Source organism: Anomaloglossus baeobatrachus, chromosome 2 (genome assembly GCF_048569485.1).
Source record: "Anomaloglossus baeobatrachus isolate aAnoBae1 chromosome 2, aAnoBae1.hap1, whole genome shotgun sequence".
Classification (NCBI taxonomy): domain Eukaryota; kingdom Metazoa; phylum Chordata; class Amphibia; order Anura; family Aromobatidae; genus Anomaloglossus; species Anomaloglossus baeobatrachus.
The window spans coordinates 796,787,655-796,812,019 of record NC_134354.1 but is presented as its reverse complement, the minus strand read 5'-3'; the positions used below and the strand labels follow the sequence as shown (position 1 = coordinate 796,812,019).

Here is a 24,365-nt window from a genome sequence, read left to right as displayed (position 1 = left end):
AATATGCAACACTCGGTCTGCGATTTCCTTTTATTCTTCTGTCTATCCTGCCAGTCAGCAGGTGGAGCGCTATATACCATTCCCCCTAATATGTAACTCTCGGCCTGCGATTTCCTTTTATTCTTCGGTCTATACTGCCCGTCAGCAGGTGGAGCGCTATATACCATTCCCCCTAATATGTAACTCTCGGCCTGCGATTTCCTTTTATTCTTCTATCTATACTGCCTGTCAGCAGGAGGAGGCGCTATATACCATTCCCCCTAATATGTAACACTCGGTCTGCGATTTCCTTTTATTCTTCTATCTATCCTGCCCATCAGCAGGTGGAGGCGCTATATACCATTCCCCCTAATATGTAACTCTCGGCCTGCGATTTCCTTTTATTCTTCAATCTATCCTGCCGGTCAGCAGGAGGAGGCGCTATATACCATTCCCCCTAATATGCAACACTCGGTCTGCGATTCCTTTTATTCTTCTATCTATCCTGCCAGTCAGCAGGAGGAGGCGCTATATACCATTCCCCCTAATATGCAACACTCGGTCTGCGATTTCCTTTTATTCTTCTGTCTATCCTGCCCGTCAGCAGGAGGAGGCGCTATATACCATTCCCCCTAATATGTAACACTCGGTCTGCGATTTCCTTTTATTCTTCTATCTATCCTGCCCATCAGCAGGTGGAGGCGCTATATACCATTCCCCCTAATATGTAACTCTCGGCCTGCGATTTCCTTTTATTCTTCTATCTATCCTGCCAGTAAGCAGGAGGAGGCGCCATATGCCATTCCTCCTAACATGTAACTCTCGGCCTGCGATTTCCTTTTATTCTTCTGTCTATCCTGCCAGTCAGCAGGAGGAGGCGCTATATACCATTCCTCCTAATATGCAATACTCGGTCTGCGATTTCCTTTTATTCTTCTGTCTATCCTGCCAGTCAGCAGGTGGAGGCGCTATATACCATTCCTTCTAATATATAACACTCGGTCTGCGATTTCCTTTTATTCTTCAATCTATCCTGCCAGTCAGCAGGAGGAGGCGCTATATGCTATTCCTCCTAACATGTAATTCTCGGTCTGCGATTTCCTTTTATTCTTCTATCTATACTGCCTGTCAGCAGGTGGAGGCGCTATATACCATTCCTTCTAATATATAACACTCGGTCTGCGATTTCCTTTTATTCTTCAATCTATCCTGCCAGTCAGCAAGAGGAGGCGCTATATACCATTCCCCCTAATATGTAACTCTCGGACTGCGATTCCTTTTATTCTTCAATCTATCCTGCCAGTCAGCAAGAGGAGGCGCTATATGCCATTCCCCCTAATATGTAACTCTCGGTCTGCGATTCCTTTTATTCTTCAATCTATCCTGCCAGTCAGCAGGAGGAGGCGCTATATGCCATTCCCCCTAATATGTAACTCTCGGACTGCGATTCCTTTTATTCTTCAATCTATCCTGCCAGTCAGCAAGAGGAGGCGCTATATGCCATTCCCCCTAATATGTAACTCTCGGTCTGCGATTCCTTTTATTCTTCAATCTATCCTGCCAGTCAGCAAGAGGAGGCGCTATATGCCATTCCCCCTAATATGTAACTCTCGAACTGCGATTCCTTTTATTCTTCTATCTATCCTGCCAGTCAGCAAGAGGAGGCGCTATATACCATTCCCCCTAATATGTAACTCTCGGACTGCGATTCCTTTTATTCTTCTATCTATCCTGCCAGTCAGCAGGAGGAGGCGCTATATGCCATTCCTCCTAACATGTAACTCTCGGCCTGCGATTTCCTTTTATTCTTCGGTCTATACTGCCCGTCAGCAGGAGGAGGCGCTATATACCATTCCTTCTAATATATAACACTCGGTCTGCGATTCCTTTTATTCTTCTATCTATACTGCCAGTCAGCAGGAGGAGGCACTATATGCCATTCCCCCTAATATGTAACTCTCGGCCTGCGATTTCCTTTTATTCTTCGGTCTATACTGCCCGTCAGCAGGTGGAGGCGCTATATACCATTCCTCCGAATATGTAACACTCGGTCTGCGATTCCTTTTATTCTTCTATCTATCCTGCCCGTCAGCAGGTGGAGGCGCTATATACCATTCCTCCTAATATGCAATACTCGGTCTGCGATTCCTTTTATTCTTCTGTCTATCCTGCCAGTCAGCAGGAGGAGGCGCTATATGCCATTCCTCCTAACATGTAACTCTCGGCCTGCGATTTCCTTTTATTCTTCTGTCTATCCTGCCCGTCAGCAGGTGGAGGCGCTATATACCATTCCTCCGAATATGTAACACTCGGTCTGCGATTCCTTTTATTCTTCTATCTATCCTGCCCGTCAGCAGGTGGAGGCGCTATATACCATTCCTCCTAATATGCAATACTCGGTCTGCGATTCCTTTTATTCTTCTGTCTATCCTGCCAGTCAGCAGGAGGAGGCGCTATATGCCATTCCTCCTAACATGTAACTCTCGGCCTGCGATTTCCTTTTATTCTTCTGTCTATCCTGCCCGTCAGCAGGTGGAGGCGCTATATACCATTCCTCCTAATATGCAATACTCGGTCTGCGATTTCCTTTTATTCTTCTGTCTATCCTGCCAGTCAGCAGGAGGAGGCGCTATATGCCATTCCTCCTAATATGTAACACTCGGTCTGCGATTCCTTTTATTCTTCTGTCTATCCTGCCGGTCAGCAGGAGGAGGCGCTATATACCATTCCTCCTAACATGTAATTCTCGGTCTGCGATTTCCTTTTATTCTTCTATCTATACTGCCTGTCAGCAGGTGGAGGCGCTATATACCATTCCTCCTAACATGTAACTCTCGGCCTGCGATTCCTTTTATTCTTCGATCTATACTGCCCGTCAGCAGGTGGAGGCGCTATATACCATTCCTCCTAATATGTAACAATCGGCCTGCGATTCTTTTTCTATGTCCATCCTGCCCGTCAGCAGGTGGAGGCGCTATATACCATTCCTCCTAACATGTAACACTCGGTCTGCGATTCCTTTTATTCTTCTGTCTATCCTGCCAGTCAACAGGAGGAGGCGCTATATACCATTCCTCCGAATATGTAACACTCGGTCTGCGATTCCTTTTATTCTTCTGTCTATCCTGCCGGTCAGCAGGAGGAGGCGCTATATGCCATTCCCCCTAATATGTAACTCTCGGCCTGCGATTTCCTTTTATTCTTCTGTCTATCCTGCCGGTCAGCAGGTGGAGGCGCTACATACCATTCCTTCTAATATATAACACTCGGTCTGCGATTTCCTTTTATTCTTCTATCCTGCCAGTCAGCAGGTGGAGGCGCTATATACCATTCCTTCTAATATATAACACTCGGTCTGCGATTTCCTTTTATTCTTCTATCCTGCCGGTCAGCAGGTGGGGGCGCTATATACCATTCACCCTAACATGTAACACTCAGCCTGTGATTCCTTTTCTTCTTTTTGGCTGTACCCAGCCCTCATCTGTAATAGCAGAGGACTTCTCTCACTTCCCATCCCCCAGGTTTGTCGCCTGCTCCTCATACCTGGGGTTCTCCATGTTCTCCATGGGTTTGGTCCAGGCTTTGATCTCCTCTTTCTCCATCTTGACTTCTTCCTTCATCCTCTCTGCTCGATGGGACATCATCTGGGTCAGGGTATTCATGGTGGCAGCCTATGGGTCCGGTCACCATTACTGGTCTTGTGATGTGAGGATAGTGCAGGCGCTGCCGGAGGTACAGGTGATGCTGAAGCTTAGTAACGAGCTGAGGCGGTGCCCCCCGGGGAGGAGATCACACCTGAGCCCGGATGTGAGGACTAACACAGGCAATAAGTGCAGCTAATGAGCATCAGCACCGAAAGATACCTGCTCATCAGCCGTCTCCTCCATATCTGGACACTTCACTGACCACGCCACACTGGCTCGTTACCAGCGTCATTGTATCCCCAGGGACCTCATGTGACCGCACCACAAAAGATCATTGCTGGCATCTTCTACACTTGGGGACCTCATGTGACCGCCCCACAAAAGATTATTGCCAGCATCTTCTACACTTGGGAAATCATGTGACCGCCCCACAAAAGATTATTGCCAGCATCTTCTACACTTGGGAAATCATGTGACTGCACCACACCAGATCATTGCCAATATCTTCTACACTTGGGGACCCCATGTGACTGCACCACACCAGATCATTGCCAATATCTTCTACACTTGGGAAATCATGTGACCGCACCACACAAGATCATTGTGTACTGCCCCGGGGCTCGGCTGTCAGCCTAGCTGCTCGGATCCGGGCTAGTGGGTGAGTGACTCGAGCGCCTCCGGACCCGGGGGTCACGTCGCTCTGAAGGGAAGTTGGCGTTATGTGAGGGGGTTTCGGTGGGGGTGGTTCAAGGCCGGAGCCGTGGTGTTTAGGGCTATAAGTTCGTGACGCCACCCACGGGTTGTGGTGAGTGTGGACACCACCGCTGCCATTAACTAGGCTCCCGGGGACGATGTTGTGCAGTCTGGTGTTGACCCCTCCGTGGGCAGAGGGTGATGGTCCCAGGGCCTGGTGGTTGCGATGTGCGGGCATGTTGGTGCAGTGCGCGGCCCGAGGGCACTGTTGTACTCACTATGACAGATACACCGGAGTCTCTGGTAAACCAAAAAGATGGTGATTGGTGCCCGCCGACGGCTGCGTCTGTTCCCCCACCCAGTTCGGTGGCTCCCGCCTTTCTCCTACACCTTGTTTTGTAGATTTTGACTGCCTATGCTTCAGCAACGGTAGTCCGCTCCCCGGCTTTGTGTGTCGGGAAACCAGTTTGTCCGCAGGATCTCTCTGCCTGTGCGGTGGCTTTCTATCCCCCTCGGTGGGCTGTTGCCGTCTATCGGGTCTTGTGACGGGAAAGGACCTAAGGTCCAGACCTCAATCAGTAAATTCGACGTGGTCCAGTGGCTTCTGGACCTCGTTCTGGGTCTGAGTACCCCTCCTGGTGCTCCGGTTTCCAGTTGGTTACCCGGTTTGGTACCAACGGGCCACTACCCTGTCCCGGTCCCTTACGGTTCCACTAGCCGTCTTCCCGACTCCTGCAGGCGGCAACCACCGTTTGTCTCCTGGCCACAGGGTATCCGGGCAACGACCCAGATCCTTGACAGACTTTTTCTCTTAACTCCTCTCCAACTACTCCACTCTCTTCTCCCTCCTAACGGGTCTCTCTCTGTGTTTTTCCCGCCTCAGGCTATCTGAACTCCTCGGTGGGCATGGCCAATCGCCTGGCTCCGCCCCCTGGTGTGAACTTCAAGACCTGAGAGGGGTGACTCAGGGTTTTTAGGTTGGCTGCTGTTACCTTGTTAGAGGACGGGTGTTTGTGCAAGGGCCTGTCTGTGACTACTTGGCTAGTCTAGGGCGTCACAATTGCCAATATCTTCTACACCTGGGGATGCCATGTGACCGGACCACACAAGATCACTGCCGGCATCTTTTACTCTTGTGGACGCTATGTGACCGCACCACACAAGATCACTGTCAGCATCTTCTACACTTGGGGATCTCATCTGACCGCACCACACAAGATCACTGCCGGCATCTTTTACTCTTGTGGACGCTATGTGACCGCACCACACAAGATCACTGTCAGCATCTTCTATACTTGGGAACCTCATGTGACCGCACCACACAAGATCATTGCCAGCATCTTCTACACTTGGGGACCTCATGTGACCGCACCACACAAGATCATTGCCAGCATCTTCTACACTTGGGGACCTCATGTGACCGCACCACACAAGATCATTGCCGGCATCTTCTACACTTGTGGACCCCATGTGACCGCACTATAAAAGGTCATTGCCGGCATCTTATACACTTGGGGACATCATGTGACCGCACCACACAAGATCACTGCAAGCATCTTCTACCCTTGGGGACCTCACGTGACTGCACCACACAAGATCATTGCCGACATCTTCTACTCTTGGGGACCTCATGTGAGCGCACTACACAAGATCATTGCCGCCATCTTCTATACTTGGGGACCTCATGTGACTGCACTATACAAGATCACTGCCGGCATCTTCTACACTTAGGGACCTCATGTGACCGCACTATACAAGATCACTGCCGGCATCTTCTACACTTAGGGACCTCATGTGACCACGCCAAAACCACAAGGCGGAATAAAAAAAAAAAAATTTGGGAGAGTGGGAAAAAAAAGGAGTCGCATTTTTCATCTGGAAACTTCTGCTTCCATCCTGTACAGTCGGCGTCAGCCACAATATATGGCTGACAACCGTTGCTGCAGTTTTACATGGATGTGTCGGGACGAGATTTACGGGGCGACGGTGCTGACATAACAGGACATTTGTGATGAATCTAATGACTTACACTACAGCTCAAAAGTTTGGGGTCATCAGCCAATTTTATCTTCTCCATGAATATCCTACTTGTATTTCTCAGAGGAGTTGCATAATAGAGAATATCGTGCAGACAGTGACGAGGGGAGAAATGATGATTGTTACATGGAATAATAATTTCTCTTCGCACTTTGCTTTCGGCACAGAATGCTCCTTTGTACAATTCCAGCTTTGCAGACTTTGGCATTCTAGCTGTTAATGTGCGGAGGTAATATTATTTCGCCCCATGCTTCCCCCTCCCACATGTTGGATTGGCTTGATGGGCACTTTTTGGCACCATACAGTCAAGCTGCTCCCACAACAGCTCTATAGGGTTGAGGTCTGGTGACGGGGCCCCTCCATTACACATAGATAACAGCTGCCTGCTTCTTCCCTAAATAGTTCATGCATAATTTGGAGGTGGCTTTGGGTCATTGTCCTGTTGTAGGATGAAATTGGCTCCAATCAAGCGCTGTCCACAGGGTATGGCATGGCGTTGTAAAATGGAGTGATAGCCTTCCTTATTCAAAATCCCCTTTACCTTGTACAAATCTCCTACTTTACCAGCACAAAGCAACCCCAGACCATCACATTACCTCCATCATGCTTGACTGATGGTGTCAGGCACTCTTCCAGCATCTTTTCAGTTGTTCTGCGTCTCACAAATGTTTTTCTGTGTGATCCAAACACCTCAAACTTCGATTCGTCTGTCCATAACACTTTTTTCCAATCTTCGTCTGTCCAATGTCTGTGTTTTTTTTCCCATATTAATCTTTTCCTTTTATTAGCCAGTCTCAGATATGGCTTTTTCTTTGCCACTCTGCCCTGAAGGCCGGCATCCCGGAGTCACCTCTTCACTGTAGACGGTGACACTGGCGTGTTGCAGGTACTATTTAATGAAGCTGCCAGTTGAGGACCTGTGAGGCGTGGATTTCTCACACTAGAGACTGTAATGTACGTGTCTTGTTGCTCAGTTGTGCAGCGCGGCCTCCACTTCTCTCTACTCTGGTTACAGCCTGTTTGTGCTCTCCTCTGAAGGGAGTAGTACACACTGTTGTAGTAAATCTTCAGTTTTTTGGCAATTTCTCGCATGGAATATCCTTCATTTCTCAGAACAAGAATAGACTGTCGAGTTTCACATGAAGGTTCTCTTTTTCTGGCCATTTTGAGAGTTTAATGGAACCAACAAATGTAATGCTCCAGATTCTCAACTAGCTCAAAGGAAGGTCAGTTTTATAGCTTCTCTAATCAGCAAAACTGTTTTCAGCTGTGCTAACATACTTGCAGAAGGGTTTTCAAGGTATTTCTAAACACAGTTATCAAACACAATGTACCATTAGAACACTGGAGCGGTGGTTGTTGGAAATGGGCCTCTATACACCTATGTATATATTGCATTAAAAAACAGACGTTTGCAGTTGGAATAGTCATTTACCACATAATGTATAGAGGGGATTTCTGTGTAATTTAATGTTAGCTTCATTGAAAAAAAAAATAAGGAAATATCTATGACCCTAAACTTTGAACTGTAGTGCATATTGTGGTCACAACGAAACCTATGAACTGTTAAATCCATATCTCCCAGAAACCTCGTGTCACGCTAGTTACAGGGAAGTACCAAGCAAACAGCGAAAGAGAAGGGAAACTCTGCGTCTAGGGAAGGGGGAGATGGTGACTGTCACGAAACGGGGGGGTAAGAAGTGGAAGTTACACCCCCCTTTTCCACCAGACAGAGCAAATGACGCGCTCTCTAGTGCCCCTCTTATAGTCAGGCCAATTATAGAATTGCCCGCCCAGAAGGAGGCTGCTATTCTACTATGCAGATGATTGAAGGGTTCCCGGTGAGAGTAAGGTATATATTCCACCGACCTCTGCAGACGGAATATATCTAAACCTCCCCCAGATCTCACTGGTTGCCCCACAATGATCCTTGGCATAAACTCGCTGCCACCAATCGATTACGATAACTATTACGCCGAGCACACAGACGTGGAATTCAGGATCGAGATAACAGAACAGCCCAAGATTAAATTATATATTTTAATCGGCCTAAGGCACACTAGAGAGTACAATATATACAATATGGAATTTACAGACTATATATACAGTTAGGTCCAGAAATATTTGGACAGTGACACAAGTTTTGTTATTTTAGCTGTTTACAAAAACATGTTCAGAAATACAATTCTATATATAATATGGTCTGAAAGTGCACACTCCCAGCTGCAATATGAGAGTTTTCACATCCAAATCGGAGAAAGGGTTTCGGAATCATAGCTCTGTAATGCATAGCCTCCTCTTTTTCAAGGGACCAAAAGTAATTGGACAAGGGACTCTAAGGGCTGCAATTAACTCTGAAGGCATCTCCCTCGTTAACCTGTAATCAATGAAGTAGTTAAAAGGTCTGGGGTTGATTACAGGTGTGTGGTTTTGAATTTGGAAGCTGTTGCTGTGACCAGACAACATGCGGTCTAAGGAACTCTCAATTGAGGTGAAGCAGAACATCCTGAGGCTGAAAAAAAAGAAAAAATCCATCAGAGAGATAGCAGACATGCTTGGAGTAGCAAAATCAACAGTCGGGTACATTCTGAGAAAAAAGGAATTGACTGGTGAGCTTGGGAACTCAAAAAGGCCTGGGCGTCCACGGATGACAACAGTGGTGGATGATCGCCGCATACTTTCTTTGGTGAAGAAGAACCCGTTCACAACATCAACTGAAGTCCAGAACACTCTCAGTGAAGTAGGTGTATCTGTCTCTAAGTCACCAGTAAAGAGAAGACTCCATGAAAGTAAATACAAAGGGTTCACATCTAGATGCCAACCATTCATCAATTCCAAAAATAGACAGGCCAGAGTTACATTTGCTGAAAAACACCTCATGAAGCCAGCTCAGTTCTGGAAAAGTATTCTATGGACAGATGAGACAAAGATCAACCTGTACCAGAATGATGGGAAGAAAAAAGTGTGGAGAAGAAAGGGAACGGCACATGATCCAAGGCACACCACATCCTCTGTAAAACATGGTGGAGGCAACGTGATGGCATGGGCATGCATGGCTTTCAATGGCACTGGGTCACTTGTGTTTATTGATGACATAACAGCAGACAAGAGTAGCCGGATGAATTCTGAAGTGTACAGGGATATACTTTCAGCCCAGATTCAGCCAAATGCCGCAAAGTTGATCGGACGGCGCTTCATAGTACAGATGGACAATGACCCCAAGCATACAGCCAAAGCTACCCAGGAGTTCATGAGTGCAAAAAAGTGGAACATTCTGCAATGGCCAAGTCAATCACCAGATCTTAACCCAATTGAGCATGCATTTCACTTGCTCAAATCCAGACTTAAGACGGAAAGAACCACAAACAAGCAAGACCTGAAGGCTGCGTCTGTAAAGGCCTGGCAAAGCATTAAGAAGGAGGAAACCCAGCGTTGGGTGATGTCCATGGGTTCCAGACTTAAGGCAGTGATTGCCTCCAAAGGATTCGCAACAAAATATTGAAAATAAAAATATTTTGTTTGGGTTTGGTTTATTTGTCCAATTACTTTTGACCTCCTAAAATGTGGAGTGTTTGTAAAGAAATGTGACAATTCCTACAATTTCTATCAGATATTTTTGTTCAAACCTTCAAATTAAACGTTACAATCTGCACTTGAATTCTGTTGTAGAGGTTTCATTTCAAATCCAATGTGGTGGCATGCAGAGCCCAACTCGCCAAAATTGTGTCACTGGCCAAAGATTTCTGGACCTAACTGTAGATAGGTCAGAGTACATTTACAGGTAAGTTATGGATCACAAGCAGGTATACAGTTCAAGCAGTTACCTTATGCATCTGGCTACAGGGGGGGCGCCGTTCGACCAGGGTTTCATGGACTTCCTCACATGTGTACCTGACACAAGGTCTCAGAGAAAAGACAAGCTAAAAATGTCTGAACTGAGATTATCAAACTGGCTCAATCCATGTCCCCTCCCCTTTTGGTGACCTCGCAGGGGAGCACTGCCCCACCCCTGGCTGGAGTCTAAAATAATATCCCAAAGTGTTTATTGGCCATAACTTTGCCTGGGAACGTCGTAGGCAGACGCCAATGCTCTCATTTTTACAGTTATTTTACCTTCACAATGATAGGACACATGGGTAGTCTGCTGGTGCCCCACTGGCCCATATCAAGTTTGGGATACCTACGGAGGTCCCACACCTATATAAAATATGTGCTGGGATCGTCAGCATGCCTGGATGCGATATTTCTGCTTGACATGTTTATAGCAAGCACGGCTCATGAGATATGAAATATTTATTCCTGGTGCCTTTGTGTCTCAGGTGTTCAGGATGCCTGTTAATTAGTTAGGAACTTCTTCTGCAGCGTCACCGAGGGGGATCTTCCTCCCCCTTTGTGTTCCCAGGGCCTAGGCAGCTCACCTAATTTCCATATCATAGGAGATAACAATGGTGTGAACAAAGGCACACAGACAATTTCCTCAAGTTAATTAGCATACTGATTGAAGCCTCCTTAGGCCTGAGTACCTTGACAAGATGGCGGCTATAGGAATATGACTTATAGCTCAGAATATATCCCTATTTCCTCACAGTGACCCCTGACCAAAACGGCTGCTGGGCCCTGGGTTCCATCACCGCCCTAGATAGGTTACGCACCCATGTGGGAGCCGGACACCTGACCCTAGGCTGACCCTGATCGAGGCAGATTGGATGAGTTCTTCGTCAACCCAATTAGGCAGTAAAGGACACACTGGGATAATAAACAAGGGAAAGCAACTGGTCTACAAGAAGATATAGGGAGAGGAACTGCAAAATACAACCAAGTTCCTCCAGATGAATGCAAGCCGACAGCTCGCACTCAGGATCTGTAGGGACTTAGCGCTATGACCAGCACAGACCAGACCAGGAGGAATATAAGGACACAGACTGAAGTGCTGATGGAAACAGCGGAAAGGGTGAGGAACTCTGCAGGGTCCTAAAGAGAAAGGGATCAACCCCATGCAGAGGAGATACATAAGACACCATATACACCAAGCAGGAATAATAGAAGGTCAGGGAGCAGTTTGTGCAGCCAAGCGCTGCGACCTTATATAGCCGGACACCACAGGACTTTCAGTCACCTGTGACAACTCAGAGGCAGGTTATCAGTCACACGGGACTCTGCCAGCAGATACCTCGATGTGAGTTACACATGATAGCGATCTGTAGGATGTCTCTTCCCAGCTGTAATTTGATCGCGTTGCAAAAAAACGTACGATCAAAGCAACATCTCCTGCACCATCGTAACGTAGAGCCCCTGGTGTCCGGAGCACACAGCGACATCTCCTGCCCCGTCGTAACGTACAGTCATGGCCAAAGGTTTTGAGAATGCTACAAATATTAATTTTTACAAAGTCTACTGCTTCAGTTTTTCTAATGGCAATTTGCATATACTCCAGAATGTCATGAAGAGTGATCAGCTTAACAGCAATTACTTGCAAAGTCAATTGCCAATGATCTACTAACCGCCAAAGCCAAGCGACACTACTCTATCCTCCTCCTCCTGGACCTGTCCTCTGCCTTCGACACAGTAGACCATTCCCTCCTACTACAGATTCTCTCATCTCTGGGCATCACAGACTTGGCCCTATCTTGGATCTCCTCATACCTAACCGACCGAACTTTCAGCGTCTCCCATTCTCACACCACTTCCTCATCTCGCCCCCTATCTGGCGGTGTCCCCCAAGGCTCAGTTCTTGGACCCCTGCTGTTCTCCATTTACACCTTCGGCCTGGGACAGCTCATAGAGGACCACGGCTTCCAGTATCATCTCTATGCCGATGACACACAGATCTACCTCTCTGGACCTGACATTACCTCTCTACTAACCAAAATTCCACAATGTCTCTCTGCTATTTCATCCTTCTTCTCTGCACGATTCCTAAAACTTAACATGGACAAAACAGAGTTTATTGTCTTTCCTCCTCCTCACTCACCTCCTCCAACAAGCCTTTCCATCAAACTTGATGGTTGCTCACTCTCCCCAGTCTCACAAGCTCGTTGCCTTGGAGTAACCCTCGACTCTGCTCTATCCTTCAAGCCACACATCCAAGCCCTCTTCAACTCATGCCGATTACAACTCAAAAATATCTCCCGGATCCGTGCTTTTCTTAACCAAGAATCTTCAAAAACATTAGTGCATGCCCTCATCATCTCCCGCCTCGACTACTGCAACCTCCTGCTCTCTGGCCTCCCTTCCAACACTCTTGCACCCCTCCAATCTATCCTAAACTCTGCAGCCCGCTTAATCCACCTCTCCCCTCGCTACTCCCCAGCCTCGCCACTCTGCCAATCCCTTCACTGGCTTCCCATCGCCCAACGACTCCAGTTCAAAACATTAACCATGACATACAAAGCCATGCACAACCTGTCTCCTCCCTACATCTGTGACCTAGTCTCCCAGTACCTACCTGCACGCAACCTTAGATCCTCACAAGATCTCCTTCTCTGCTCCTCTCTTATTTCCTCTTCCCACAATCGTGTACAAGATTTCTCCCGTGCATCCCCCATACTCTGGAACGCTCTACCTCAGCACATCAGACTCTCCCCTACCGTGGAAAGCTTCAAGAGGAACCTCAAGACCCACCTCTTCCAACAAGCCTACAACCTACAATAGCCCTCAGCCCAGTAGACCACTGCGCAACCAGCTCTGTCCTCACCTATTGTACCATCACCCATTCCCTGTAGACTGTGAGCCCTCGCGGGCAGGGTCCTCTCTCCTCCTATACCAGTCTGTCTTGTACTGTTAATGATTGTTGTACGTATACCCTCTTTCACTTGTAAAGCGCCATGGAATAAATGGCGCTATAATAATAAATAATAATAATAATAAATAATATTGGCTAAGAAAATGAACTTTAACCCCCAAAACACATTTCAACATCATTGCATTCCTGCCTTAGGCTATGTGCGCACAGTGCGTTTTTGCGCGTTTTTCGGGTGCGTTTTTGGCCTCAAAACTGCAGGACTTTGCTTCCCAGGAAAGTCTATGAGTTTTCATTTTTGCTGTCCGCACACATCTGGTTTTTTTACCTGCGTTTTTGAGTTAAAAAAAAAAAATGGACATGTCAGTTCTTTCCTGCGTTTTTCTGTGTTTTCCGCCCATGCAATGCATTGGAAAAACGCAGCAAAACGCAGAAATCAAAAACGCAGCAAAACGCACCAAATCGCGGCAAAAACGCATGCGTTTTTTTATGCGTTTTTTCGACGCAGGTGCGTTTTTGTGCGTTTTTAGCGGCCAAAAACGCACAAAAACGCAGTGTCAAAAAGACGCAGTGTGCGAACCTAGCCTTAAAAGGAGCAGCTAACATTGTTTTAGTGATTGTTCCAGTAACACAGGTGTGGGTGTTGATGAGGACAGGGCTGGCGATCAATCAGTCATGATTAAGTAAGAATGACACCACTGGACACTTTAATAGGAGGCTGGTGCTTGGTATCATTGTTTCTCTTCAGTTAACCATTGTTATCTCTAAAGAAACACGTGCAGCCATCAATGCTCTGCACAAAAATGGCCTAACAGGGAAGAGTATCGCAGCTACAAAGATTGCACCTCAGTCAACAATCTATCGCATCATCAAGAACTTCAAGGAGAGAGCTTCCATTGTTGCCAAAAAGGCTCCAGGGCGCCCAAGAAGGACCAGCAAACGCTAGGACCGTATCTTAAACCTGTTTCAGCTGCGGGATGGGACTACCAGCAGTGGCGAGCTAGCGCAGCAATGGCAGCAGGCTGGTGTGAGTGCTTTTGCACGCACTGTGAGGCGGACACTGCTTGAGCAAGGCCTGGTTTCAAGGAGGGCAGCAAAGAAGCCACTTCTCTCCAGAAAAAACATCAGGGACCGACTGATATTCTGCAGAAGGTACAGGGAGCGGACTGCTGAGGACTGGGGGAAAGTCATTTTCTCAGATGAATCCCCTTTTCGATTGTTTGGGACATCTGGAAAACAGCTTATTAGGAGAAGAAGAGGTGAGCGCTGCCACCAGTCTTGTCTCATGCCAACTGTTAAGCATCCGGAAACCATTCATGTGTGGGGCTGCTTCTCAGCCAAGGGAATCGCACCACTCACAGTCTGGCCTAAAAACACAGCCATGAATAAAGAATGGCACCAGAATGTCCTCCAAGAGCAACTTCTCCCAACCGTCCAAGAGCAGTTTGGCCCCAACAATGCCTTTTCCAGCATGATGGAGCACCGTGCCATAAAGCAAAGGTGATCACTAAATGGCTCATGGAACAAAACATAGAGATTTTGGGTCCATGGCCTGGAAACTCCCCAGATCTTAATCCCATTGAGAACTTGTGGGCAATCATCAAGAGACGGGTGGACAAACAAAAAACAACAAATTCTGGCAAAATGCAAGCATTGCTTATGCAAGAATGGACAGCTATCAGTCAGGATTTGCTCCAGAAGATGATTGACAGCTGCCAGGGACAATTGCAGAGGTCCTGAAGAAGAAGGGGCAACACTGCAAATACTGACTTGCTGCAGTAACTCATTCTAATGTCAATAGAAGCTTCTGGTCTCATAATATGATTGCAATTATATTTCTGTATGTGATGTAAACATCAGACAAACACAATTAAACACCAGAGGGAACAGATCATGTGAAAATAGCATTGTGGGGTCATTCTCAAAACTTTTGGCCATGACTGTAGAGCTCCTGGTGTCCAGAGCACACAGTGACGTCTCCTGCACCATCGTAACGTAGAGCCCCTGGTGTCCAGAGCACACAGCGACATCTCCTGCACCATCGTAACGTAGAGCCCCTGGTGTCCAGAGCACACAGCGACATCTCCTGCACCATCGTAACGTAGAGCCCCTGGTGTCCAGAGCACACAGCGACATCTCCTGCACCATCGTAACGTAGAGCCCCTGGTGTCCAGAGCACACAGCGACATCTCCTGCACCATCGTAACGTAAAGCCCCTGGTGTCCAGAGCACACAGCGACATCTCCTGCACCATCGTAAAGTAGAGCCCCTGGTGTCCAGAGCACACAGTGACATCTCCTGCACCATCGTAACGTAGAGCCCCTGGTGTCCACAGCACACAGTGACATCTCCTGCACCATCGTAACGTAGAGCCCCTGGTGCACACAGCGACACCTCCTGCACCATTGTAACGTACAGCCCCTGGTGTCCAGAGCACACAGTGACATCTCCTGCACCATCGTAACGTAGAGCCCCTGGTGTCCAGAGCACACAGTGACATCTCCTGCACCATCGTAACGTAGAGCCCCTGGTGTCCGGAGCACACAGTGACACCTCCTGCACCATCGTAACGTAGAGCCCCTGGTGTCCGTAGCACACAGCGACACTTCCTGCACCATCGTAACGTAGAGCCCCTGGTGTCCAGAGCACACAGTGACATCTCCTGCACCATCGTAACGTAGAGCCCCTGGTGTCCAGAGCACACAGTGACATCTCCTGCACCATCGTAACGTAGAGCCCCTGGTGTCCGGAGCACACAGTGACACCTCCTGCACCATCGTAACGTAGAGCCCCTGGTGTCCAGAGCACACAGTGACATCTCCTGCACCATCGTAACGTAGACCCCCTGGTGTCCAGAGCACACAGTGACATCTCCTGCACCATCGTAACGTAGAGCCCCTGGTGTCCAGAGCACACAGCGACACCTCCTGCACCATCGTAACGTAGAGTCCCTGGTGTCCAGAGCACACAGCGACACCTCCTGCACCATCGTAACGTAGAGTCCCTGGTGCACACAGTGACATCTCCTGCACCATCGTAACGTAGAGCCCCTGGTGTCCAGAGCACACAGCGACACCTCCTGCACCATCGTAACGTAGAGCCCCTGGTGTCCAGAGCACACAGTGACATCTCCTGCACCATCGTAACGTAGACCCCCTGGTGTCCAGAGCACACAGTGACATCTCCTGCACCATCGTAACGTAGAGTCCCTGGTGCACACAGTGACATCTTCTGCACCATCATACCGTAGAGCCCCTGGTGTCCGGAGCACACAGTGACACCTCCTGCACCATCGTAACGTAGACCCCCTGGTGTCCAGAGCACACAGTGACATCTCCTGCACCATCGTAACGTAGAGTCCCTGGTGCACACAGTGACATCTCCTGCACCATCGTAACGTAGAGCCCCTGGTGTCCAGAGCACACAGTGATCAGCTGATCGCCCGGTGGCCGGCTTTTGAGAGCGATCAGCTGATTGGCTGCCGCTGGAGATTCCACGGACATTGATTTCACACAAGCTCTGAGCATGCTCCGTGTGAAACAACGCAATTCACTAAAAAAAAAGTTGCACGCTGCGTTCTCTCCAGCCGGCGCTCATCAAAATAATGACTCAGCGCAGGCCGGTGGATGCAACACAACCGTCACAATCCGCCGCTCATATAGTCTATGGGGAACAGCGCAGCCATCAGCGGATTTTGACTACCGCAAGTGTGAACGTAGCTTCATACTGCCGAGGCCGCAACATAGCGAGCCGTGTGCGATTCCAGAGGGGGGGGGCACGAGAGCGATGGGAAGGATCATGTGTGTGACGAGCCCCCCAGGAACAGCGCGAGTGTGCGTATCCAGAGAGGGGGGCATGAGAGCGATGGAAAGGGTCATGTGTATGACGAGCGCCCCAGGAACAGCGCGAGTGTGCGGATCCAGAGAGGGGGGCACGAGCGATGGAAAGGGTCATGTGTATGACGAGCGCCCCAGGAACAGCGCGAGTGTGCGTATCCAGAGAGGGGGGCACGAGCGATGGGAAGGGTCATGTGTGTGACGAGCCCCCCAGGAAGAGCGCGAGTGTGCGGATCCAGAGAGGGGGGCACGAGCGATGGGAAGGGTCATGTGTGTGACGAGCCCCCCAGGAACAGCGCGAGTGTGCGGATCCAGAGAGGGGGGCACGAGAGTGATGGAAAGGGTCATGTGTATTACGAGCGCCCCAGGAACAGCACGAGTGTGCGGATCCAGTGAGGGGGGCACGAGCGATGGAAAGGGTCATGTGTATGACGAGCCCCCCAGGAACAGCGCGAGTGTGCGGATCCAGAAAGGGGGGCACGAGAGCGATGGAATGGATCATGTGTATGACGAGCACCCCAGGAAGAGCGCGAGTGTGTGGCTCCAGAGAGGGGGGCACGAGCGATGGAAAGGATCATGTGTATGACGAGCCCCCCAGGAATAGCGCGAGTGTGCGGATCCAGAGAGGGGGGCACGAGCGATGGAAAGGATCATGTGTATGACAAGCCCCCCCAGGAACAGCGGGAGTGTGCGGATCCAGAGAGGGGGGCACGAGCGATGGAAAGGGTCATGTGTATGACGAGCGCCCCAGGAAGAGCGCGAGTGTGCGGATCCAGAGAGGGGGGCACGAGCGATGGAAAGGGTCATGTGTATGACGAGCGCCCCAGGAAGAGCGCGAGTGTGCGGATCCAGAGAGGGGGGCACGAGCGATGGGAAGGATCATGTATATGACGAGCGCCCCAGGAACAGCGCGAGTGTGCGGATCCAGAAAGGGGGGCACGAGAGCGATGGAAAGGATCATGTGTATGACAAGCCCCCCCAGGAACAGCGGGAGTGTGCGGATCCAGAAAGGGGGGCACGAGAGCGATGGAAAGGATCATGTGTATGACGAGCGCCCCAGGAAGAGCGCGAGTGTGCGGATCCAGAGAGGGGGGCACGAGCGATGGAAAGGGTCATGTGTATGACGAGCCCCCCAGGAACAGCGCGAGTGTGCGGATCCAGAAAGGGGGGCACGAGAGCGATGGAAAGGATCATGTGTATGACGAGCACCCCAGGAAGAGCGCGAGTGTGTGGCTCCAGAGAGGGGGGCACGAGCGATGGAAAGGATCATGTGTATGACGAGCCCCCCAGGAATAGCGCGAGTGTGCGGATCCAGAGAGGGGGGCACGAGCGATGGAAAGGATCATGTGTATGACAAGCCCCCCCAGGAACAGCGGGAGTGTGCGGATCCAGAGAGGGGGGCACGAGCGATGGAAAGGGTCATGTGTATGACGAGCGCCCCAGGAAGAGCGCGAGTGTGCGGATCCAGAGAGGGGGGCACGAGCGATGGAAAGGGTCATGTGTATGACGAGCGCCCCAGGAAGAGCGCGAGTGTGCGGATCCAGAGAGGGGGGCACGAGCGATGGGAAGGATCATGTATATGACGAGCGCCCCAGGAACAGCGCGAGTGTGCGGATCCAGAAAGGGGGGCACGAGAGCGATGGAAAGGATCATGTGTATGACAAGCCCCCCCAGGAACAGCGGGAGTGTGCGGATCCAGAAAGGGGGGCACGAGAGCGATGGAAAGGATCATGTGTATGACGAGCGCCCCAGGAAGAGCGCGAGTGTGCGGATCCAGAGAGGGGGGCACGAGCGATGGAAAGGATCATGTGTATGACGAGCCCCCCAGGAACAGCGCAAGTGTGCGGATCCAGAGAGGGGGGCACAAGAGCGATGGAAAGGGTCATGTGTATGACGAGCCCCCCAGGAACAGCGCGAGTGTGCGGATCCAGAGAGGGGGGCACGAGCGATGGAAAGGATCATGTGTATGACGAGCCCCCCAGGAATAGCGCGAGTGTGCGGATCCAGAGAGGGGGGCACGAGCGATGGAAAGGATCATGTGTATGACGAGCCCCCCAGGAAGAGCGCGAGTGTGTGGATCCAGAGAGGGGGGCACGAGCGATGGAAAGGGTCATGTGTCTGACGAGCGCCCCAGGAACAGCGCGAGTGTGCGGATCCAGAGAGGGGGGCACGAGCGATGGAAAGGGTCATGTGTATGACGAGCCCCCCAGGAAGAGTGCGAGTGTGCGGATCCAGAGAGGGGGGAACGAGCGATGGAAAGGATCATGTGTATGACGAGCCCCCCAGGAAGAGCGCGAGTGTGCGGATCCAGAGAGGGGGGCACGAGAGCGATGGAAAGGATCATGTGTGTGACGAGCCCCCCAGGAAGAGCGCGAGTGTGCGGATCCAGAGAGGGGGACACGAGCGATGGAAAAGATCATGTGTATGACGAGCCCCCCAGGAAGAGCGCGAGTGTGCGGATCCAGAGAGGGGGGCACGAGCGATGGAAAGGATCATGTGTATGACGAGCCCCCCAGGAAGAGCGCGAGTGTGTGGATCCAGAGAGGGGGGCACGAGCGATGGAAAGGATCATGTGTATGACGAGCACCCCAGGAAGAGCGCGAGTGTGCAGATCCAGAGAGGGGGCACGAGCGATGGAAAGGATCATGTGTATGACGAGCCCCCCAGGAAGAGTGCGAGTGTGCGGATCCAGAGAGGGGGCACGAGCGATGGAAAGGGTCATGTGTATGACGAGCCCCCCAGGAAGAGCGCGAGTGTGCGGATCCAGAGAGGGGGCACGAGCGATGGAAAGGGTCATGTGTATGACGAGCGTCCCAGGAAGAGCGCGAGTGTGCGGATCCAGAGAGGGGGGCACGAGCGATGGAAAGGGTCATGTGTATGACGAGCCCCCCAGGAAGAGCGCGAGTGTGCGGATCCAGAGAGGGGGGCACGAGCGATGGAAAGGGTCATGTGTATGACGAGCGTCCCAGGAAGAGCGCGAGTGTGCGGATCCAGAGAGGGGGGCACGAGCGATGGAAAGGGTCATGTGTATGACGAGCCCCCCAGGAACAGCGCGAGTGTGTGGATCCAGAGAGGGGGGCACGAGAGCGATGGAAAGGGTCATGTGTATGACGAGCGCCCCAGGAAGAGCGCGAGTGTGCGGATCCAGAGAGGGGGGCACGAGCGATGGAAAGGGTCATGTGTGTGACGAGCCCCCCAGGAAGAGCGCGAGTGTGCGGATCCAGAGAGGGGGGCACGAGCGATGGAAAGGGTCATGTGTATGACGAGCCCCCCAGGAAGAGCGCGAGTGTGCGGATCCAGAGAGGGGGACACGAGCGATGGAAAGGATCATGTGTATGACGAGCCCCCCAGGAAGAGCGCGAGTGTGCGGATCCAGAGAGGGGGGCACGAGCGATGGAAAGGATCATGTGTATGACGAGCGCCCCAGGAAGAGCGCGAGTGTGCGGATCCAGAAAGGGGGGCACGAGCGATGGAAAGGGTCATGTGTATGACGAGCCCCCCAGGAACAGCGTGAGTGTGCGGATCCAGAGAGGGGGGCACGAGCGATGAAAAGGGTCATGTGTATGACGAGCGCCCCAGGAAGAGTGCGACTGTGTGGATCCAGAGAGGGGGGCACGAGAGCGATGGAAAGGGTCATGTGTATGACGAGCCCCCCAGGAAGAGCGCGAGTGTGCGGATCCAGAGAGGGGGGCACGAGCGATGGAAAGGGTCATGTGTATGACGAGCCCCCCAGGAAGAGCGCGAGTGTGCGGATCCAGAGAGGGGGGCACGAGCGATGGAAAGGGTCATGTGTATGACGAGCCCCCCAGGAAGAGTGCGAGTGTGCGGATCCAGAGAGGGGGGCACGAGCGATGGAAAGGGTCATGTGTATGACGAGCCCCCCAGGAACAGCGCAAGTGTGCGGATCCAGAGAGGGGGGCACGAGCGATGGAAAGGGTCATGTGTATGACGAGCCCCCCAGGAACAGCGCAAGTGTGCGGATCCAGAGAGGGGGGCACGAGCGATGGAAAGGATCATGGGTATGACGAGCGCCCCAGGAAGAGCGCGAGTGTGCGGATCCAGAGAGGGGGGCACGAGCGATGGAAAGGGTCATGTGTATGACGAGCCCCCCAGGAAGAGCGCGAGTGTGCGGATCCAGAGAGGGGGGCACGAGCGATGGAAAGGATCATGTGTATGACGAGCCCCCCAGGAAGAGCGCGAGTGTGCGGATCCAGAGAGGGGGGCACGAGCGATGGAAAGGATCATGTGTATGACGAGCGCCCCAGGAAGAGCGCGAGTGTGCGGAGATCCTCTGCATCATTATATTCTGCTCTCCCCCCGCTGCGCTCCGTCCTCCCCGCACCCCTCCGTCCTCCTCCTCGCTTCCCTCCGTCCTCCTCCCCGCTGCGCTCCATTCTCCTCCCCGCTGCGCTCAGTCCTCCCCTCCGCGCTCCGTCCTCCCCTCCGCGCTCCCCACCGACCTTCCCTCCGTGCTCCGTCCTCCCCGCTGAGCTCCGTCCTTCCCTCCGTGCTCCGTCCTTCCCTCCGTGCTCCGTCCTTCCCTCCGTGCTCCGTCCTTCCCTCCGTGCTCCGTCCTTCCCTCCGTGCTCCGTCCTCCCCGCTCCCCTCCATCCTCCCCGCTGCACCCTGTCCTCCCTGCTCTCCTCCGTCCTCCCCCCCGCTGCACTCTGTCCTCCCTCCCGCTGCACTCTGTCCTCCCTCCCGCTGCACTCTGTCCTCCCTCCCGCTGCACTCTGTCCTCCCTCCCGCTGCACTCTGTCCTCCCTCCCGCTGCACTCTGTCCTCTCCCCTCTGTCCTCCCCGCTCCCCTCCGTCCTCCCCGCTGCCCCACGTCTCCCTCCCCGCTGCGCTCTGTCCTCCCCGCTGTACTCTGTCCTCCCTCCACTGCACTCTGTCCTCCCTGCTCTCCATCCTCCTCTTCGCTGCACTCTGTCCTCCCTGCTCTCCCCCGTCCTCCCCCCCACTGCACTCTGTCCTCTCCACTCCGTCCTCCCCGCTGCCCCACGTCTCCCTCCCCGCTGCACTCTGTCCTCCCCCCGCTGCACTCTGTCCTCCTCTTTGCTGCACTGTCCTCCCTGCTCTCCTCCATCCTCCTCCCCGCTGCACCCTGTCCTCCCTGCTCTCCTCCGACCTCCCCCCGCTGCACTCTGTCCTCTCCACTCCGTCCTCCCCGCACCCCTCCGTCCTCCCCGAGGCCCCACGTCTCCCTCCCCGCTGCACTGTCCTCCCTCCGCTGAACTCTGTCCTCCCTCCTCCTCTTCTCTGCACTGTCCTCCCTGCTCTCCTCCGTCCTCCCTGCTCTCCTCCATCCTCCTCCGAGCTGCACTCTGTCCTCCCTGCTCTCCTCTGTCCTGCCCCCGCTGCACTCCATCGTCCCCGCTGCCCCCCGTCTCCCTACCCGCAGCACTCTGTCCTCCCCCGCTCCCCTCCGTCCTCCCCCCGCCCCGCTGCACTCTGTCCTCCCCGCTCCCCCCCGCTGCACTCTGTCCTCCCTCCGCTGCACTCTGTCCTCCCTGCTCTCCTCCGTCCTCCTCTTCGCTGCACTGTCCTCCCTGCTCTCCTCCGTCCTCCTCTTCGCTGCACTCTGTCCTCCCCCAGCTGCACTTTGTCCTCCCTGCTCTCCTCCGTCCTCCTCTTCGCTGCACTGTGTCCTCCCTGCTCTCCTCCGTCCTCCCTGCTCTCCTCCGTCCTCCTCTTCGCTGCACTGTCCTCCCTGCTCTCCTCCGTCCTCCTCTTCGCTGCACTGTCCTCCCTGCTCTCCTCCGTCCTCCCCTTCGCTGCACTGTGTCCTCCCTGCTCTCCTCCGTCCTCCTCTTCGCTGCACTCTGTCCTCCCTGCTCTCCTCCGTTCTCCTCTTCGCTGCACTCTGTCCTCCCTGCTCTCCTCCGTCCTCCTCTTCGCTGCACTGTCCTCCCTGCTCTCCTCCGTCCTCCTCTTCGCTGCACTCTGTCCTCCCTGCTCTCCTCCGTCCTCCTCTTCGCTGCACTGTCCTCCCTGCTCTCCTCCGTCCTCCTCTTCGCTGCACTGTCCTCCCTGCTCTCCTCCGTCCTCCTCTTCGCTGCACTGTCCTCCCTGCTCTCCTCCGTCCTCCTCTTCGCTGCACTCTGTCCTCCCTGCTCTCCTCCGTCCTCCTCTTCGCTGCACTCTGTCCTCCCTGCTCTCCTCCGTCCTCCTCTTCGCTGCACTCTGTCCTCCCTGCTCTCCTCCGTCCTCCTCTTCGCTGCACTGTCCTCCCTGCTCTCCTCCGTCCTCCTCTTCGCTGCACTCTGTCCTCCCTGCTCTCCTCCGTCCTCCTCTTAGCTGCACTCTGTCCTCCCTGCTCTCCTCCGTCCTCCTCTTCGCTGCACTCTGTCCTCCCTGCTCTCCTCCGTCCTCCTCTTCGCTGCACTCTGTCCTCCCTGCTCTCCTCCGTCCTCCTCTTCGCTGCACTCTGTCCTCCCCGCTGCCCCCCCGTCTCCCTCCCCGCTGCGCTCCGTCCTCCCCGCTGCCCCCCAGTCTCCCTCCCCGCTGCACTCTGTCCTCCCCGCTGCACTCTGTCCTCCCCGCTGCACTCTGTCCTCCCCGCTGCACTCTGTCCTCCCCGCTGCACTCTGTCCTCCCTGCTCTCCTCTGTCCTCCCCGCTGCACTCTGTCCTCCCCGCTGCCCCCCGTCTCCCTCCCCGCTGCACTCTGTCCTCCCCGCTGCCCCCCCCGTCTCCCTCCCCGCTGCACTCTGTCCTCCCCCGCTGCCCCCCGTCTCCCTCCCCGCTGCACTCTGTCCTCCCTGCTCTCCTCCCCGCTGCACTCTGTCCTCCCCGCTGCCCCCCCGTCTCCCTCCCCGCTGCACTCTGTCCTCCCCGCTGCCCCCCCGTCTCCCTCCCCGCTGCACTCTGTCCTCCCCGCTGCCCCCCGTCTCCCTCCCCGCTGCACTCTGTCCTCCCTGCTCCCTCCGTCCTCCCCCCCGCTGCCCCCCCGTCTCCCTCCCCGCTGCGCTCTGTCCTCCCCGCTGCACTCTGTCCTCCCCGCTGCCCCCCGTCTCCCTCCCCGCTGCACTCTGTCCTCCCTGCTCTCCTCCGTCCTCCCCCGCTGCCCCCCCGTCTCCCTCCCCGCTGCCCCCCCCGTCTCCCTCCCCGCTGCACTCTGTCCTCCCGCTGCCCCCCGTCTCCCTCCCGCTGCACTCTGTCCTCCCCCGCTGCCCCCCGTCTCCCTCCCCGCTGCACTCTGTCCTCCCCGCTGCCCCCCGTCTCCCTCCCCGCTGCACTCTGTCCTCCCTGCTCTCCTCCGTCCTCCCCCCCGCTGCTCCCCCGTCTCCCTCCCCGCTGCACTCTGTCCCTCCCCGCTGCCCCCCGTCTCCCTCCCCGCTGCACTCTGTCCTCCCTGCTCTCCTCCGTCCTCCCCCCGCTGCCCCCCGTCTCCCTCCCCGCTGCACTCTGTCCTCCCCGCTGCCCCCCGTCTCCC

General features: G+C 53.3%; 1 protein-coding gene across 1 annotated transcript in view; it reads right to left on the bottom strand.

Moving 5' to 3' along the window:
- Positions 1 to 3,641, bottom strand: part of CNGA4 (cyclic nucleotide gated channel subunit alpha 4) — a 40,567-nt gene extending 36,926 nt beyond the window's left edge. The window contains exon 1 of the mRNA XM_075334055.1: positions 3,523 to 3,641. Within this exon, the coding sequence (XP_075190170.1) occupies positions 3,523 to 3,641 (119 nt within the window). The remainder of the gene's footprint in view (positions 1 to 3,522) is intronic.
- Positions 3,642 to 24,365: the final 20,724 nt, after the last annotated feature.